Source organism: Phacochoerus africanus, chromosome 15 (genome assembly GCF_016906955.1).
Source record: "Phacochoerus africanus isolate WHEZ1 chromosome 15, ROS_Pafr_v1, whole genome shotgun sequence".
NCBI classification, from domain to species: Eukaryota; Metazoa; Chordata; class Mammalia; order Artiodactyla; family Suidae; genus Phacochoerus; species Phacochoerus africanus.
Genome location: NC_062558.1, coordinates 117827707 through 117844451, shown reverse-complemented (window position 1 = coordinate 117844451; position 16745 = coordinate 117827707). Strand labels below are relative to the sequence as shown.

The 16745-nt window shown below is 42.8% G+C and overlaps 1 protein-coding gene across 3 annotated transcripts in view; it reads left to right on the top strand.

Moving 5' to 3' along the window:
• The window catches only part of SORCS1 (sortilin related VPS10 domain containing receptor 1), a 333563-nt gene extending 322410 nt beyond the window's left edge, over window positions 1–11153 (top strand). The window contains exons 24-26 of one of the 3 annotated variants that reach the window (XM_047761867.1): window positions 5881–5986; window positions 6099–6259; window positions 10880–11153. In XM_047761867.1, the coding sequence (XP_047617823.1) occupies window positions 5881–5986; window positions 6099–6259; window positions 10880–10959 (347 nt within the window). In that variant the 3' untranslated portion in view covers window positions 10960–11153. Of the gene's footprint in view, window positions 1–5880; window positions 5987–6098; window positions 6260–7772 lie in introns of all 3 variants that reach the window. The other 2 variants (XM_047761868.1, XM_047761869.1) reach the window with 2 other exon arrangements.
• The last annotated feature ends 5592 nt before the right edge of the window (window positions 11154–16745 follow it).

Below are 16745 nucleotides of genomic sequence, written 5' to 3'. Positions count from 1 at the left end.
TTAGAAAATTCTCCCTGAGTCATAATGGGATTGAGCTACTACTGGAGGTGTGTTTTCTTGCTTAGTTTTGTTTTGTGTTAGTGACCCAGAGTGTATAAAGATCAGGCACACTCTAAAGATAAAAACTGGGGAGTTCCTATGTGGCTCAGTGGGTTAAGGACCTGGCATTGTCACTGCTGTGGCTTGGGTCCATTCTATGACACCAGTTCATTCCCTTGCCCAGGAACTTCTGCATGCTGTGGGTGTGTGGCCAAAAAAAGATAAGAATTGTATTTTATGAATGACAGTAGGAGAAGCTAACCACACAGTACTCACCAGCTGGTATGCATAATAACAACCTGTGCAGTTTGTTACATACATAGATTTCTGGGACACTCTCTCAGAGACTGATGTATTTTTTTCTCTAGTGAAGCCTAGGAAGTCAGATGTTCACAAGTTTGACAGGTGATTTCAATTCAGGTGGTCTAGAAACTATACTTTGAGAAATATTTTAATAGCCAGCAGGATTCCTCATTGACTTGCAACCCTAAGAAACCAAAAGGCATCCTTCTCTTTCTATCAATTATAGTGGTAAGTTGGTCTTTGAGGTACCCATGTTTGTCATTACTTGGCCAAGTGACCTCAGTTCCTGAAGACTCATCCTCAGTTTAAAGCTAGTAGCTGTGTTTCACTAGTCATTAGAAATTTTCCTGGGCATTCCCATTCCATCTGGCCTGCAAGATCATGGCTTTTATGTCACTTGGTTATAGCAGTCCTTAAGGCTGTTATTATTGGCTTTGAACTGGACAGAAGGGTGATGAGATAAGGGAGAATGCTCTGTCATAAAGACCTGTCAACCCTTTCTGTGATCTAGATAAACTTTCTCCCTGTCATTTCCCTATCACCTTCATTTCTTAAAAATGGATTTCAAACCATATGGATTTTGTGATATTCAAGGTATGTAAGTAAAGCCTGGTTTGGGAATGCTTTGGAGGCAGGAGAAGGGAAATAAAATCAAAGTATGCAAACTTGAACTTGCTTTTGTAACTTCTTGATATTACTAACTTTTGGGTTAGAAATGCAGTTCAAGAAGTTCCCGTCGTGGCTCAGTGAGGTTAACGAATCCGACTAAGAACCATGAGGTTGCGGGTTCGATCCCTGGCCTTGCTCAGTGGGTTAACAATCCGGCATTGCTGTGAGCTGTGGTGTAGGTCGAAGACACAGCTTGGATCTGCGTTGCTGTGGTTCTGGGGTAGGCCAGCAGCTACGGCTCCGATTTGACCCCTAGCCTGGGAACCTCCATATGCTGTGGAAGCGGCCCAAGAAATGGCAAAAAAAGACAAAAGGGAAAAAAAAAAAAAAGACATGCAGTTCAAGTCCAGAGTTTCAGGATTGTAGAGCAGGTAGAAGTTGTCCAAGCAAGTCCCTTTGATAGAATGAGAGTCAATATGGACAGCAGTAAGGGTGTCCCTGGGGCTTTACCAGGTGATGCCACCATATTGTTGGCTTTAAAACTTGGAAATAACCCAGTGGGGCAAGGCTGCAGCAAAGGAGGAAGTGATGCTCGGGCTGAGGCATTCCCTAAAGTGTGATTTGTGGGACCTAGGTCTGCAAAGGGTCTGTGCTCTGATGAGTTGGTGAATCGCTATGATGAAGTCACGTGAGCTTCTTTCCTGAAGAACTGCTGTGAACTTTCATATGCAGAATCTCCAAAATGGGAAATGCCATAAAGACTGTTTCCCAAAATTATTTGACTGTGGAACTCTAGTCATCTATCAGGGCTTGTTCTCCATAGAATACACTTTCAGAAATACGGTAGTGATGATCGGGGAGTTCCCTGGTGGAGCAGCAAGTTAAGAATCTAGTGTCATAACTGTTGGAGCTCTGGTTACTGCTGTGGTATGTATTCGATCCCTGGCCTAGGAGATTTCACAAGCCATGGGCACAGCACCCCCCCCCCCCACCACCAAAAAAAAAGAGAGATAAAAAAAATAGAATAGTGATGATAAGATGGTTTTAAAACTGTTGGCCATGTACTTTATAAAGTGCTTTATAAAGTCCACCTTGTTGTATTCTCATAGCTTTCTAAAACTAACACTAGTTTTATCTCCATTTCACAGATGAGGAAGCTGAGGTTCAGTTTAAGTCATTTAGATTATAAGTGGCCAAGTAAGAATCTGATTTCCAAAAGGGATCATGTCAGTTACTTCATCCCAGAGGTGGAGTTTTGGGTTCACTCTCCTCATGTACATGCAGCCTCTGGCCATTTGTTTAGCCCTCACTGTGTGTGTATCACTTCTCACAAGAAGACTCTTGTTACTGCTGTATGCATCCTTGTTATTATCATCATCAATCCAGGTCCTCATATAATAATTCAGTGTATATCGGCAGGAGTGTAGAAACGGTGTGTGCCAGCACCAGACTTAGAATGTGGCGTCACACGCAGTACTGCTGTGTCCACGCTTTGCTGTGTGTGAACAGTGGCAGATAAACCACTCAGCACTTGCCCCTACTAATTCGTTTAGACTGCAGTTGGAGGGGGATTTGTTTATGCTAATTCCACACAACAAGCAGAATCTCATTTATCACAAGTTTTCATTCCTCAGCAAGACACACACAAGCCCACCTCAGTGCTGAGGCAAACCAAGACCTGCATCTGAGCAATTAGAGTCCTGTATCTGTTCAGGCACAGATCAGCAAGCAGCAGCTACCCAGGAAATACAGAGGGTAGTGGTACCCAACCTCTCAGTGCTGCTGCCTGCTTGCCTGCCTGCTTGCTTGCTTTCCTGCAACTGAGAGGCTACTAAGTGATGCAGAGATGGGGCAGAGGGGAGACGAGAGCACACAGGGGATCAGAGAACTTGGAATGTAGAAGCTTATTTTCCCAGGATGATATGCTAATTACTTAACAGTGTTAATGCCACTTGTGTTGGAATGATGATTTGAGTGGGGATGATTCAAAATGGAAAGATTTAAGCTTGTGATGGGAGAGAGGAGGAAGAAAGGAAGAGAAAGGAAATGAGTCCATTTGTATGTTTGCTTTCAGTGTCAGTGAGAGCCTGGCTAAAGCAATTTCCTCTCTTTAGTTTTCCATTTATTTCAAATGCCAGCGCTTTCAGGCAGTCCTAGTATTCTTTCTGGTTGCTCCATAACTAATGTTCTGCTTATTCTGAAAGGACATTCAGCTGGGAATTAGAAGTTCAGCCAGTCATGCTAACCTGCCTCGAATCATCCTTGCAACCTGTGGCCCCTCTCTGAGCCTCCCTTTGCTCCCTGTCAAATTAGGGGTTTGCATTAGAGGATTATTTTTAAAGGTCCCTTCTATCATTATTTCCATAAATGTGATGATTGTGTTGCGATGATGTTCAGAAAGAAACAGAGAGGGAGAGAGACCTTATCTTTTAGAGTTAGAGATGAAAGTCCCTGAGAGCTGAGATTTGCTTCAACATAATCCAGTGTTGGGGTTGTGGGCACTGGACCAGGGTAGAAATGAAATACCATTGTCTGTGGGTTGATGGTTGTTGAAGGGTGGTGGGGGCATGAAGCTTTATTTCTCTATGTGCACGTAAAATCCACCGGTATATACACACATGTGCACATATATGTGCATATACATGTCATCAACATTTAAGAGTGTATGTCCCAGGATTCTAATTAGTCCTTATTAGAATTTTGACTTTGTCACTTGTTAATTTGCTTTTTATGCTCTACTTTTATCTTTCATTCTCAGTCTCAGAATTTTTTTTTAATTTTCTGGTATCCCCTGCTGAAATTAGCCCAGGGTTGAGGTATATAGAAATGTGAAAAACAAAAACTGGAGTTCCTGTTGTGGCTCAGTGAGCTAAGCACCCAGATAGTATCCATGAGGATGCAGGTTCAATCCCTGATGCCTCTTAGTGGATTAAGGATCTGGCATTTCTGCAAGCATAGGTCCCAGAATCAGTCTCTATCCGATATGGCTCAGATCCTGAATTGCTGTGGCTGTGGAGGCAAGCAGCTTCGGCTCTAATTCGACCCCTAGCCCTGGAACTTCTGTATACCACAAGTAGGGCCCTAAAAACAAAAACCAAAATGAAAGCAAAACTCAAAGCCAGGAGTTCCCATCGTGGCGCAGTGGAAACAAATCTGACTAGGAACCATGAGGTTGCGGGTTCGATCCCTGGCCTTGCTGAGTAGGTTAAGGATCTGGTGTTGCCGTGAGCTATGGTGTACATCACAGACACATCTTGGATCCTGCTTTGCTGTGGTTGTGGCATAGGTCCACAGCCATAGCTCCAATTAGACCCCTAGCCTGGGAACCTCCATATGCCACTGGTATGGCCCTAAAAAGCAAAAAAAGGAAAGTGTGTGTGTGTGAAAAAAGAAATGACTTGAGTTTAAGTCTTAAGTCTTCTGATTATTAGTTCTGAGTCCTTTGGAATGACATTAACCTGTTAACCTGTGAGGCTCCTGCTGTCCCTATCTGTTCAGTGGAGGGACATTGAGGAAAGTCAATTGCAATGTCTATGACACATAGTAGGTGTTTTGTCCCCACCGCCACCCCCAACTTCCAGCCAGTTGTGTCAAGTTCTGAAGTATTTCCAGACTCTTTTGCACTGCATTTTCCTCAGCAAATGAAAGAGACATTTTTTTTTTCTCAATTTTGAGCTGAAAGCACATTTGCCTTGGGGGTTCCACCCAGTGAACCCCTCCTTTCTCATACTCACACTTCACGGCATAAGCACTGCTTGTCTTACAGAGGAGGATCACAGAGGTTGTTTCATTTTAGTGCTTCCTTAAAAGGCGATTCTATTAAAACAACCAAGCCTGTTTTCTGAGAAAGAGAGCTTGACTTCTGTTTTTCACCCAAACTGTTTCATGGAATAGCTTTCCAGCGGTGGTTACCGAGTGCCTGGGCTATAATCCTTCAATAAATAGAGCAGAAGCAGCCTCGAGTCTTGTCTGAAACCACCAGAATTCACCTATTCTTGAATTTTTGTATCTGAATGACCAGAATGTTGCCCTCTTGGCTCTCAACAGCGAAAAGCCACAGAAAATGGTGCTTAAAGGTCACCTGCATTTCTGGCTATCAGGCTTTGCTTAAATTATTGGAAGGTAAAGGTCAGTTTCCAGGCATCTAAGGGGTACGTGAGGCTTGCCTTTTATGCTTGAGCTATGCTATGTTTGCAAAAATGGCAGTTTTCGAGAGGGTGAAAATTAATTGCAAAGTCATTAAAGTACAACAGACTTGGCCCTGAAATAGAGGAGGGCCCAGAGCTGTACTCGAAGAGCAAAGTCAGGGAGGGAAAATCTTTAATGGATGCAAAGGCATCTGCTTGGTCCAAGAGGAGAACTCACGGCCTCTAAGAGGCTGGCGCCTCCTGGCGCGGGCAGTCAAGACTTTGGCAAATTATTGAGGTGACACTAGCTTGCCCACTCCTCCTGTAGCATCAGAGCAGCTGCCCTTGTAAAATATTCACTTAGCCATCAGTTTCCTATGTGCCAAACATATGAGCATGTTCTGTTATTCTCCAGTTCTTTCTCTCACAGGACAACTGCGGGGATAGGCGCAGGAGGGATTGGAAAGTTCATAAACATATTCCTGTCGGTGGTTTTTCTAGTTTTCTGCATTGCTGAGTGGAAGAAGCTTGCTTGTATTCAGAGTACAGGAAAATTTAATAACTGCACTCTTATAAATAGTGCTTCAAAGTCATAATAGCAGTAGCAATAAAAGCTTATACTTAATAAAGGTCTTACTATGTGCCTAGCACTAGCATCCACAAGTCAAGCCTCATGACACGCATATTATGCCACTTGGTTTTCGGGGACCACCATGCCTCTGTGTGTGTGAAGAGTGCCAGCCTGTTAGAATACCACCCGCCTACCTGCCTGCTCATGACCGTGCCTCGTCTTCTCCCTCAGCCCCGCTGGTGGACCTCACGCCGACCCACAGTGGATCTGCCATGCTGATGCTGCTGTCCGTGGTGTTTGTGGGGCTGGCCGTGTTCGTCATCTACAAGTTTAAAAGGTACGTGTCCCTCCATCTACGTCTCTCCTCCTCCACAGCAGGTTCAGAAGCTTTTGTGGCAGTGACGTACCTGTCCCGTGCACCCCAGTGATGGTTTCTGTTAATGTTTTAGGAAGATCCCGGGGATTAATGTTTATGCCCAGATGCAGAATGAGAAAGAACGAGAGATGGTCAGTCGAGTCAGTCACCCTGAAAGCAGGCCCCATATCCCTCAGACTGAACTCAGGCGGCCTGGCCAGCTGATAGATGAGAAGGTGGAATCCCAGCTCATAGGTAAATGAATCCCGGTAGTCCTCAGCTCTTCAGCCTGAGTAGTCAATGGCTGACTTTCTCTCTAACCCCTTTCTGGCTTGACATAACCACTTTCTCTGCTCTAACATCCCTGAGAGAAACAGCTAAGATGCCTCTTTCCCTGCTTCCTTCCATTAGATATAGAAGGAAAAAAAAAAAAAAGCCTTCTTGATCCTATTTTTTTTTTCCTCTTATGAGTTGATTCTTCTTTTTGCAAAAACCCTTGCTGAAACATTGGGCTTGACGTGGTTATTGGTAAAAAACAAAGTGGTTGCTCTAACAGTAGTATCCAAGAAGGGCAGGCCTCGGAGGCTGGAGCTGGTGGCCTGGAGGGCTGGGCGGGGTTTGAGGGAAAGGTGTATAATGACTAGAGCAAGCCATGGCAGCCTTACCTGGGCACAGCTCTTAGGACAAACTGCTCCAGGACACTTGTGGAAGAGAGACAGACTGATCACTCCTGAATTTTTAAAAAAAATCTGGCAATAATCTAAAAACAGTCCTCCAGGAAACATGCAACCTGAGAATGTTGAGGACAGGAGGCATACAATTGGCAGAATATCTCAGGAGTAGGGCTTCCTGAGAGAGACCCCTGGAGGGTTAGGCTGTTACTGAGCATGGTGGTAGATTTCCTCCTCCTTTCCACCCACGCCCTACCAGAAGTCTTAAAATGGGTTTCAGCATCATTCAGCAGAGCTCAGTCTCTGCCTGGAAAGGAAGCGTGGGAACCCAGCGGCTAGGTGTAGAGAGTCTCAAGGGACTTGCTAAGTCCTACCTATGTATTGCAGAAGAAAATTTTATAGGAAATTAGAAAACCCGTGGAGCCATCATTGTGATCCATTCACTCTTCAATTCCTCCTGTCTGATGGCCTTAGGAGTGGAAGCTGTAAATGTTCCCATCTAGACCCTGCATTGATGACTCTCGTGGATAAATTATTATATAAGTGTTCAGACTCCACTCTGATGTGATAAAGCCGAACCACCTAGAAGGTCCTTACTGATGATTGTTAATCTGGTACCTGGAAAAAAAAAATGAGTTTCTAAATGAGAACAGAACCCTGTCTTTAAATGAATATGGCAAAGGTCTTTGGCTGTATTGAAGGGAAATTTAAGTGCAGTGCCTGGCTTGTATCAGAGGTAATAGTAACCGTGACTCCCACACCCGGTGTCCAGTTTTCACAGTGTGCTTCCTTTTATTTGAGGAGACAGGGTGATAAATGTGTAATTGCTTCGGGTTAAAAAGAAAAAGGCTTCTCCGTCTTCAAGTCCAGAGAAGCGTTCACCCTGTCTATTTACTTCTAAAGCTTCTAAGTACATTTTTGTGGGTCATTTGGTTTTCAATCCCCTTTCCACGGGGTATGAAGCACAGCTGCTGTTGACTTTATTAAAGTAGCAATCGCTCCTTCGCCAGGAATAGCTCCCAACATATTGCTACGTCTCTGACACCTTTCCATTGCCAGTGTCATTAAATGAGTAAGTGTTACACGTTTTCTCTTAGGAGAGTAGCTTTACCCTCCCCTCCCTCCCCTTCTACTCAACCTGGTGACTCATCTCTCCGATTGCAAAGAGCAAGACACGCCACTCCACCTGCATCGCCAAAGCGGGGATCTGCTGGGGCTCAATTTGCAATTTAAGGAACACCCCTAAAGGCTACAGGCGACCTGCTGATCAGGAAAGAATTTCGCTCTTGTCAAGTACATCCTTCTTCATGACCACTAACGTTATGTTTTCTTTCTTTCCTTTGTTGTTCTGTTTCCTGTTTTGCCAGGAAGTATTTCCATAGTTGCTGAGAATCAAAGCACAAAAGAAATCCCTACCTATGTAAATGTTTGAATGGAGGACGCCAGTAAAAACAAAAACAAACAAATCAAATAAAAACAATCAAAATCCAAACAAACAAACAAACACTCACTGCATCGGGACTTTTTAATTCTTCAGACACAGACAACAAGGGTTTTTAGCTTTAAGCCTGTGCATGTGGACAATACCTTGAGAACATGCTTGGAGGGGTAGTGTACAGGTGCTCTATTTTAATGGAAAAACACTCCCCTACCCTTTTCTTCTTCTCTTTTTTCTGATCGGTCGTGTTTGTAGAAAATTCCTAACATATATAGGCCAAGGAAATCTGCATGTATTTTTGGAAATATTCTTGGCTCTAGATTTAACAGCTATTTTAGCACTACAGGCTGATGGGTGGATTAGCCACTCCAGTTCTTTTCACAAGACACAAAGACATGCACAGGAGTTTGAAACCCTGAGCTGTTTCTCTGTTCCATGTTCCTCATTGCCATTGTCCCTTCTCAGTTATCTTGGGTAGTCCCTGTTGGTCGGCAGCGGCCACCGGACTGCCTTCTCCATTCTGTGTGGCCACGGAGACAAAGAAGTGAGTTAAAATTCCATGGATGCAGGCAGAATAGGGAAGGCAGGCAGGCAAGGGGACAAGTGTGTTAGAAGTGGACCTGTGTTTTCTGTTCCCCCCTTCCCATCATGACCGCTTCCTCCTGTAGTTTTCTCTGCTTCTGCCCTACGTAGAAGACAGAATCTAGTTAACCTGAATTCTGACCCTCCCATTTGTTTGCTTTCCACGTGTGCTCTTGATCTGTCCACGTCTGTCCCCTTTCCTTCAAATCTCCAAGTATCTTTCAGCTGCTCCTGCTTTTATTTCCCAAGCACGTTAGATTCTGGACATTCATCCTGATGTTCCCTAAATGCTGGCCTGGCCTCTGCCAACCCTGCCTCTACCACCTGAAGTTTTGGGGCTCACACACCCAGGCATGCCAGCCTCCATACACGCTGACCAAGCTCATCCTACCCTGCAGCGTTCAGCTTCGTGTATTTTTTTTTTTAATCTCCTTCTATAGAACCTGCCTCTTCCAAATAGCCTCACCTTTTCCCACATGGAAACATATAATATAAGAGTTGAGATATACAAAGCAATTCAAACCTGGCCCTGTACCTTAGAAAAGAAAGCATGCAGCTGAATAGGGGTATTCTCACACCCTAACAAAAATCTCCTGCAGTTAGATTCCAGAACCTTCTTGGGAAAAATGTTTGGAACATGTTACTCTGTGGCAGGGCAATTTCCTCCTGTGATGGTTACCCTTACCTAGTATTTTCCTCTCTCACAGTAGAGTGGAAATATTTGTAAAATAAAACTTATTTTTTAACCAGAAGCAGCAGCAGGTTAATGGATGTAATGTTTGAGTCAAAAAGTCTGAGAATATTTAAGGTCTTATCTTACATTAGGATGGGATTGTGACTATGTAGAATGATCTAGACTCTTTTACTGTGTGCTCTCTGATCTCTGAGTAAGATAGTATCAGCAGAGGAAAAATTCATAAAGGGGAGGAGTTAGCTGACTTCAGCAGATTGGCTCAAAGCATAAAGAAATCCCAGTTTTCCCAGGGCAATTGAGAAAGAAAGCCTGGAGAAAGAGGGAGACAAAAGTATGTCTGGTAGAAGTGTTTGGAGTATGATGGATTGGATAAAGCCCACTTCAAAATAAAGGAGAAAGTGCTTTCAACAGGCTGCTCGCAGTGTAGCCTCCTTCTTGGCCATGTTCCCAGGCCAACATCAGTGTAGAACAAAGCCTTGAACATGGGGGGTGTCCTTAAGATCCTGATGACCCCCACCCTAGGATAGCTCGGGTCAGGGAAGAGAAGCAGAACTTTAGTCAGAAGTTAATCAAGCAGAAGCTTTTATGGTTGAAGGTCCCTGGAATGAATCTGGGAGATGGATGATGCCTGAGGTGGCCATCTCTTTGTAGAACTCAATTGATTCCCAACCTCCCAGGCTTCCTACCCCATGGGGAACATCCTCATTGATCCTCTTCAGTTGCAGCCTCCCACATTTAATCTGGAAGACAAAGTGTTTGGAAACCAAAAGAGGCTCACCCCAAACAGCACAGAAAGTCCTCAGAGTTGCAGTTCAATTATTTTTCATTGGAAAGCTGTGAAAAGGGGGCTAACACTATCTAGCACAGTGCCTTGCCTAGAGTAAGTACGAAGGAAATTATCTATTGAAACAATAAATGAATGAATACGTGACAAGACATAGGGAAGAATGAGCTTATAAATCCTAATTAAAAACAGAATTGGACATGAGATGCCTGGCATTTTGAAAGTGATCAGAGATGGCCAGTTCTAGATGCAGCATCTCTAGGGTCCTCCGGTGCCTCTCCCTCAGAGCTCCCTCCCACCTGTAGGAGATTAGTGAGGCAAAGTACTGCTCAGAGGTGAACTCATTGTTTTTGGGATCTAGCTCCATGGTTCTCAAAGTGTGGTACCCAGACCAGCGGAATTAGCATCACTTCGGAGCATGCAAATGGGAGGGACCCAAGTGCCTACCTACTCGCTAACAGCAGGTGCAAACACAATGAGGAGTTTGGTGGGCTTGGGGCCAGAGGAGTGGGTGGGGAGGGATGGATGCAGAAGGTCAAAGATTCAGGGCAAGCTACAAATCTGATATTGCAACATTTTCCAAAAGCCCAGAAGGCAAACCATGCATGCTCTACCCTGAACTCCCCAACCAAGGTTTTCTCCTTTGCCTTGTTTTTAACTGGGTTCATTGTCCAAAATGCAGAGGTTTGCTTTGCTTTTTTTTCAGAAGTTCCAAACAGCAACTTTGAGAGCAGTGGGGTGCTTGGCAGCTGTTCTGTGTTTTCCAGGATTCCAACTGAGCATTGATATTCCCTCATTTGCCAACTTATTTTTATAGGAAGCCAATTAAAAAAAAAGTTTTCTTATAGTATTGGAACTACTTCTAATTTTAAAATGACTTTTTTGATGTATTTTTTGTTAAATACTATGTAGTGTAATGTATAATTGCTCTTGTTTATTGCTTTTACAATCATATTTATTAAACAGATAATGTCTCTAAAGTCTGTGCCTCAAGGTGTTTATTTTATGCCAAACCTTGGTGTCCAGATATAGAAGTGGTACATCTATAGGGTTTCATAAAGGCTAATTGCATGAGAGTCAGTAAATACCACAGGTTTGAGGGGGTTGGTTTTTTAGGGTATTGTGTGTCTTTTTTCTTTTTTTTTTTTTTTTTTGCTATATCAAAGTGAAATATATATTCTACTACTTGAATTCTACCTGCGTTTCAGTTGCTCGTATAATGTCCGTTGCTTTATTGTTACTTTATTTAAAAATCACTCCAAACAGATTGCATTGGACTGAGTAACATGTTCACTATTGTTCCTTGAAAATGAGAACTTGTTGATATGGAACAAACCCATTCACATTTGTTCATAAGCTTGTAGTTACTGAAGGACAAGATATACCTGAGGTGAAATTTGGGGAGTGGGAGGGGCTCAAATGATAGGGTAATAATGGCTTTGATCTTGGAATCAGGAGAGTAGGGTTTTCTTTCCAGCTCTGCCAGCTGTGTGACCTTGAGCAAAGCACTCGAACATACAAAAGCTTTAGTGTTCTCATGCATATACTTTGAAAGAAAGGAACACCTAGCTCTGGTATTCTGAGTGGGTGAGTCATTCCCAAGAGTCCCGAATAGCTGATTTAAACTTGGTGGAAAATAAAGGGGTAAACTGGATCCAAATCCTTTCCACCTGTGGCATTTCCTCGTGGGAAATGTTTTGTCCATGTATTTGATTGAAACATTTGTGCAGGCATAAAACCCTCCTTACACTTTTCAAAGTCCTGCCAGGTTCAGAAAGGCAGTGCCTCATTAGGACAATCCAGCATGCGTGAGAATTTACTTTGTTTTTTCAGATGGTCTTTCACCTTGCCTTTCCCATAGGCTTTCTTCCTTCCACCCCTTCATTATTTTTCAGGCTAGAGCCAGTATTGCTTTTCTCCATCAGGAGTATCTTCTCCCCAGTGTCACTACTGAGGGTACAGACAATCAAACAAAAGTCATGCCTAGAGATACCATACAGAAGGGATTTCATACAGGAAATTTGTTGCTTGAGTAACTGAAGAGCCAAGATGTCAAATAGGGGATGGTGACCCCAAGATTAGCATCAATCCTGTTGTCCTTCTAACCCAGGACCACCAGATTAAAGCTGAAATCATAGAGGATGTGTCTGGCAGAAGCTGGAGCCATGGAGGAGTCAAGGCCATTGCCCAAGCAGATGAAAGGGAGGGGGAACTTGCACTGCGCCTCCCATCTGCAGCCAGTGTTTCCCACTGGCCAAACCCAGCCCCAGATCAGCAGACAGTGGAGCCTTGGAAATGTAGTTTTCTGAAATACCAAGAAGAACAGGGAGGAGTAGGGAGCAACTTGAGAACACAGATGGGTGATTGGCACAGCACCTCTTTCAGGTTCTGCCCAAGTCAAATCCAACACATCTCCTCCAACACAAAGGCACTTGTTAAGTAGTAGGTGCTTCTTTCTCTGATATGCTTTCACATACTCCACTTTGAACTATGCATATTTAAAATTTGTCATTATGTTTCTGTACATCCCTTTACACCTTTCTCACCCAATTCTGTGTGCCTTTAGGGGAAGATCTTTTAGTTTTCACTTCACACCACCAGGCTTTAGCTGACAGCACTGAACATTCCCATGAGGGGGCACTAGATAAATGTTTGCTGAAATTCAACCTTGAATTTTCAATTTAGTGTTGAAAGTAACTCCATTTCACTTAGCAAAGACCTCTGAGGCACCCTCTCTATCCAACTCCCCTTGCCCAGCTATATCACCTCTAATTTCATGTTGAGTTGCTGTTTGTCAAGAATCCACAGATTCTTGTCTTTCCTCTCTGCTACCATTCAAGCTGCCGTATTCAGGGAGTTATTCTTAGGTATTAATTTAAGTGCAGTAATTACAGTTTTTAAAAAACCAGCTGGAAAACAGCATGAAAAACAGAAGCCAAAGTTTGGTTTCTGAATCATTGGGTAATTTGTTTTCCTATTTCTTAGAGGTTAATAGCATTTTGAAAATGCATGTTAGGCTGATGCTTTTATAGTGGGAGAATACCAAATTATTTCCAGATGGACAAATAGAAGGAAATAATTGTTAGAGTTTTCATGTTAAACAAATGAAAAGGGATCTTTGGTTTACAAAATACAAATACTTATTGATCCATATGTGGTGCAGACTTCTTAGGTGGTGATAATACCACTGTGAACAAGGCTGATAAAATATCTGCCTTCATGGGTTTATATTCTAAAGGGGACGGTGACCAAATAGTAAAGTTTAATGTAACATATACAGTGCTATCCTACATATAAGAATAATTTAAGATATTGATTGGTAAAATGTAAAACATAACAGGGAGCAGAGTGACTGGGAATGGGGATGGGAAGGGGGCAGTTGGTCCCTGGCTTGAAAAAGAACCAGCCACTCAGAGACACAAATAAAACACTTACCTTGAAGAAGACCTGACATTTGCCTAAGAAAGAGGGCAGTGGAGTACTTACAGTTTGTGGTTATTTTAAAGGGATAGAAGGAGACTTATCCAAAATCTGACATAAAGTCCTACCACCAAATGAATGGTGTGGTTCGTAACACAAGAGGCAAATGGAGGTTGCCAGCCGTTTTTTGGTATCTGTGTCTGTGTGTGTTCCGTATATTTTTCTGCAACTGAATTCAGCTGGGTTAAGTTTTCTGTATTAATCTAGTGATTCTCATGGGCAAAATCACATAAACACAAAATTTGCATTATCCTAAAATCCATCTCTAATAATATCAATTGCCTTATAAACACACTCACCTAAACATAATTAGGTAACAGTAATTAGTTATGTGCCCTAAACATACAGAAACATGTCCTGTTAATGAATCTGGATCCATTGCTTAGACTGTGTGTTGAGTATCTCAAGCCAGTGTGCACTGAAAATGTTGTTCTTAGGTTCATGGTCAGCAACTGTGCTGGGGTGGGGGCGGGGTAGCTGTAAGCAGAAGAGTTACTTCTAGAGGAGAAGATGTGGAAGCTTCTAGAGGATACCCTCTGGCTTAACTTGTGTAGTAACCTTATTATTTGTTCAGCCAATAGCTGTTCACTCTCCCTGCCATCTTCTGGCCACAAGATGAAAGCATCAACCTCATTTAGGAATAGAACCAACATATAATATTTCACACACACACACACACACACACACACACACACACACACAATTCATGAATGGCTGGGACTAGCTTAGCCAAGTGTCCACTGAATACCTGGGGGTAGGATGTTCTCACTGACCAAGGCTAGGGCACAGAGGGAGCATTGACAGCTGGAGGTGGAAGCAAACGAATGCATAATGTGAAGTCCAGTTCCAACCTGTGACTTGGTGTGAGTCTATATGAACACTAAGACCAAAGAGCCAAAGGCTTTTACCTTTTTAATTCACAAGCCAACAGTTCAGAGTCGTGAATGAAGTTTGGCATGAAGAAGTAGTGAATGGAAAAATATTAATGATGATGAAAATCATAAAGTAGCTACCATTTCTGAACATTATTTATGTCACTACTTGATGTGCTCGTTTAATCCCCAAGAGTTCCCAAAGTGAGAATGGTTTTGTTTTTTTACATTTGGTGAAACGTTTCTTTTGTGATCACAGGGTGGCGGGTGAGAATGACATCAAAACGATTGCTTTTCCTTCCTCACTGTTTTACTCCTAAAAGATGAATAATGTTTCAGATTCACTTCTCTGGTTAATGGGCGCCTGGTTAATTGATGGTCTCAGCTGATGAAATGGTGGGTCAAAGTCTAGACAGGCCTGGGGCTTGGGCAGCTTAGAAACAACACTGATTCTGTTCCAAATCAAGCAACTTCGTCAGCTGGGTTAAATAAAAAAAGCTGCTCCGTGCAATGAGGATAGTTTTCCAAACCCTTCAGTGTGCTGCATTTCAGATGGCTCAAGACAGGACAGACAGTTATCTTCAGTGACACTCCTGGCCAAGGTACTGTCTGGAAGAAGGACCAGAAAAGATTCAATTCTCCCATCTTGCTCTGTAGAGATTTTCTTCTGCTAAGGACTGGATAGATGTCCCTGGGGTTTTATGAAGTCAAATTTCTGGTCATGCAGAGTGCGAGGATGGTAAACATAAATTGGTGAAATGGAAAAAATGGAAAATGGATTTCTCTTGGGCATGTGTGCTTTTTTAAATTTTTTTAACAGATTGCTAGACTAGCAAGTGCAAGCGAAATAATTAAGGTGAGATGAGGTTTTCTTCCACAGAAATAACCTGAAAATACTCTTCGGAAATCTAGAAGGTCAGGTAACTATCGAATTCTTTTTCTTTTTTTTTTAATATGGCTGACAAACAAAGCAGAAAGTTATTTAGTCTACCTAATATAGCATTTCCAATTTCTAGATGTATTTCCAGTTGTTCGGTAAGTATTATTTCTTCTTTTTAGCTTTTTAATTTTAGGCAATATGTTGCAAGGGTATCAGGAGTACAGGGCAGAAGGATGTGAATGGGAGGTTTTATATGAGTAGTGGACAATGAGCTAAAAAAGGAGAAAAAGATGGTGATGGGTGGTCCATTTGCTATATTGTAAGGAATAAATGATGTAAAATATGAAAATGCCTCAAGGTAGTATGTTCATTTAAACAATGTGGGAACATCAGTCTGGAAAATTAAAATCTTATGTCCAAGGTCATATGTCCAGTAGGGGGGTAAAGTCAGAATTTCAACCCAGGACTCCTAATGGACATGCCTATTCCTGTTTCCACTCTACCGTCCTCCTTTTCAGCCCCCGCACACAGGTATGCCACACATAGGAGATGGTTTAAAATAAGAAAATTGCATGTTCACGCAGGGACCTACTCTAAATAGAGTGTGGGAAAGTGTTTACCCAAGGAGAAGAGTTATAATTTTTTTGAAAGCACACAACAAATCCTGTCTCAATCCTTGCAATTGAGCTACACAAATAAAGACTTAAACCTTTTGACCTTCCTTGACGTGGTACATGGGGAAGATAGGCCACCTAAGCCCTCTCAGAGGAAAGACCTGATATTTGCTACTCACTTCAATAAACAGGTGGATATAAAGGAAGTGTTGTCCAGATACCAACCCTAAGTAATCTGAAACCCAGCTGCTCATACAGCTCCCAGAGTGCTGCCTGTAAACCACAGATACAGACGTGGCTTCATCCATTGGAGGTTGGATTCCTTATAGAGTCTCATGCCTGTGAATGAACTTTCTTCCCAGTGCCTTCATGGCAGGCCAAGCTCTTCCATCCCCACTTTGGCCCCTGGAGTGAAGCTCTGTGGTTCTATTATATACAAGCACATTTGACCAAGCACGACTTTGTTTTTTACTGATGAGAGTCCACAGTATTATTGCAAATAGGGGGGAAAAAAAACTGGTTGGTTTGGGATCACCTGCTTAGTCACAATGCATCCTGAGACCTTAGTGGGAAGGGAGAAGAAAGCAAGCCTGGAGAGGACCAGTGAGACTTACCTGGTCTGACCCAGGTAAGTGTCTGCTTCTTGAATTTAATGTAGTATTCAAAGAGGTATAAAAAAATCTATATTGTGTTTGGCCCCCATTCCATAGGTAAGGCATGTTACCT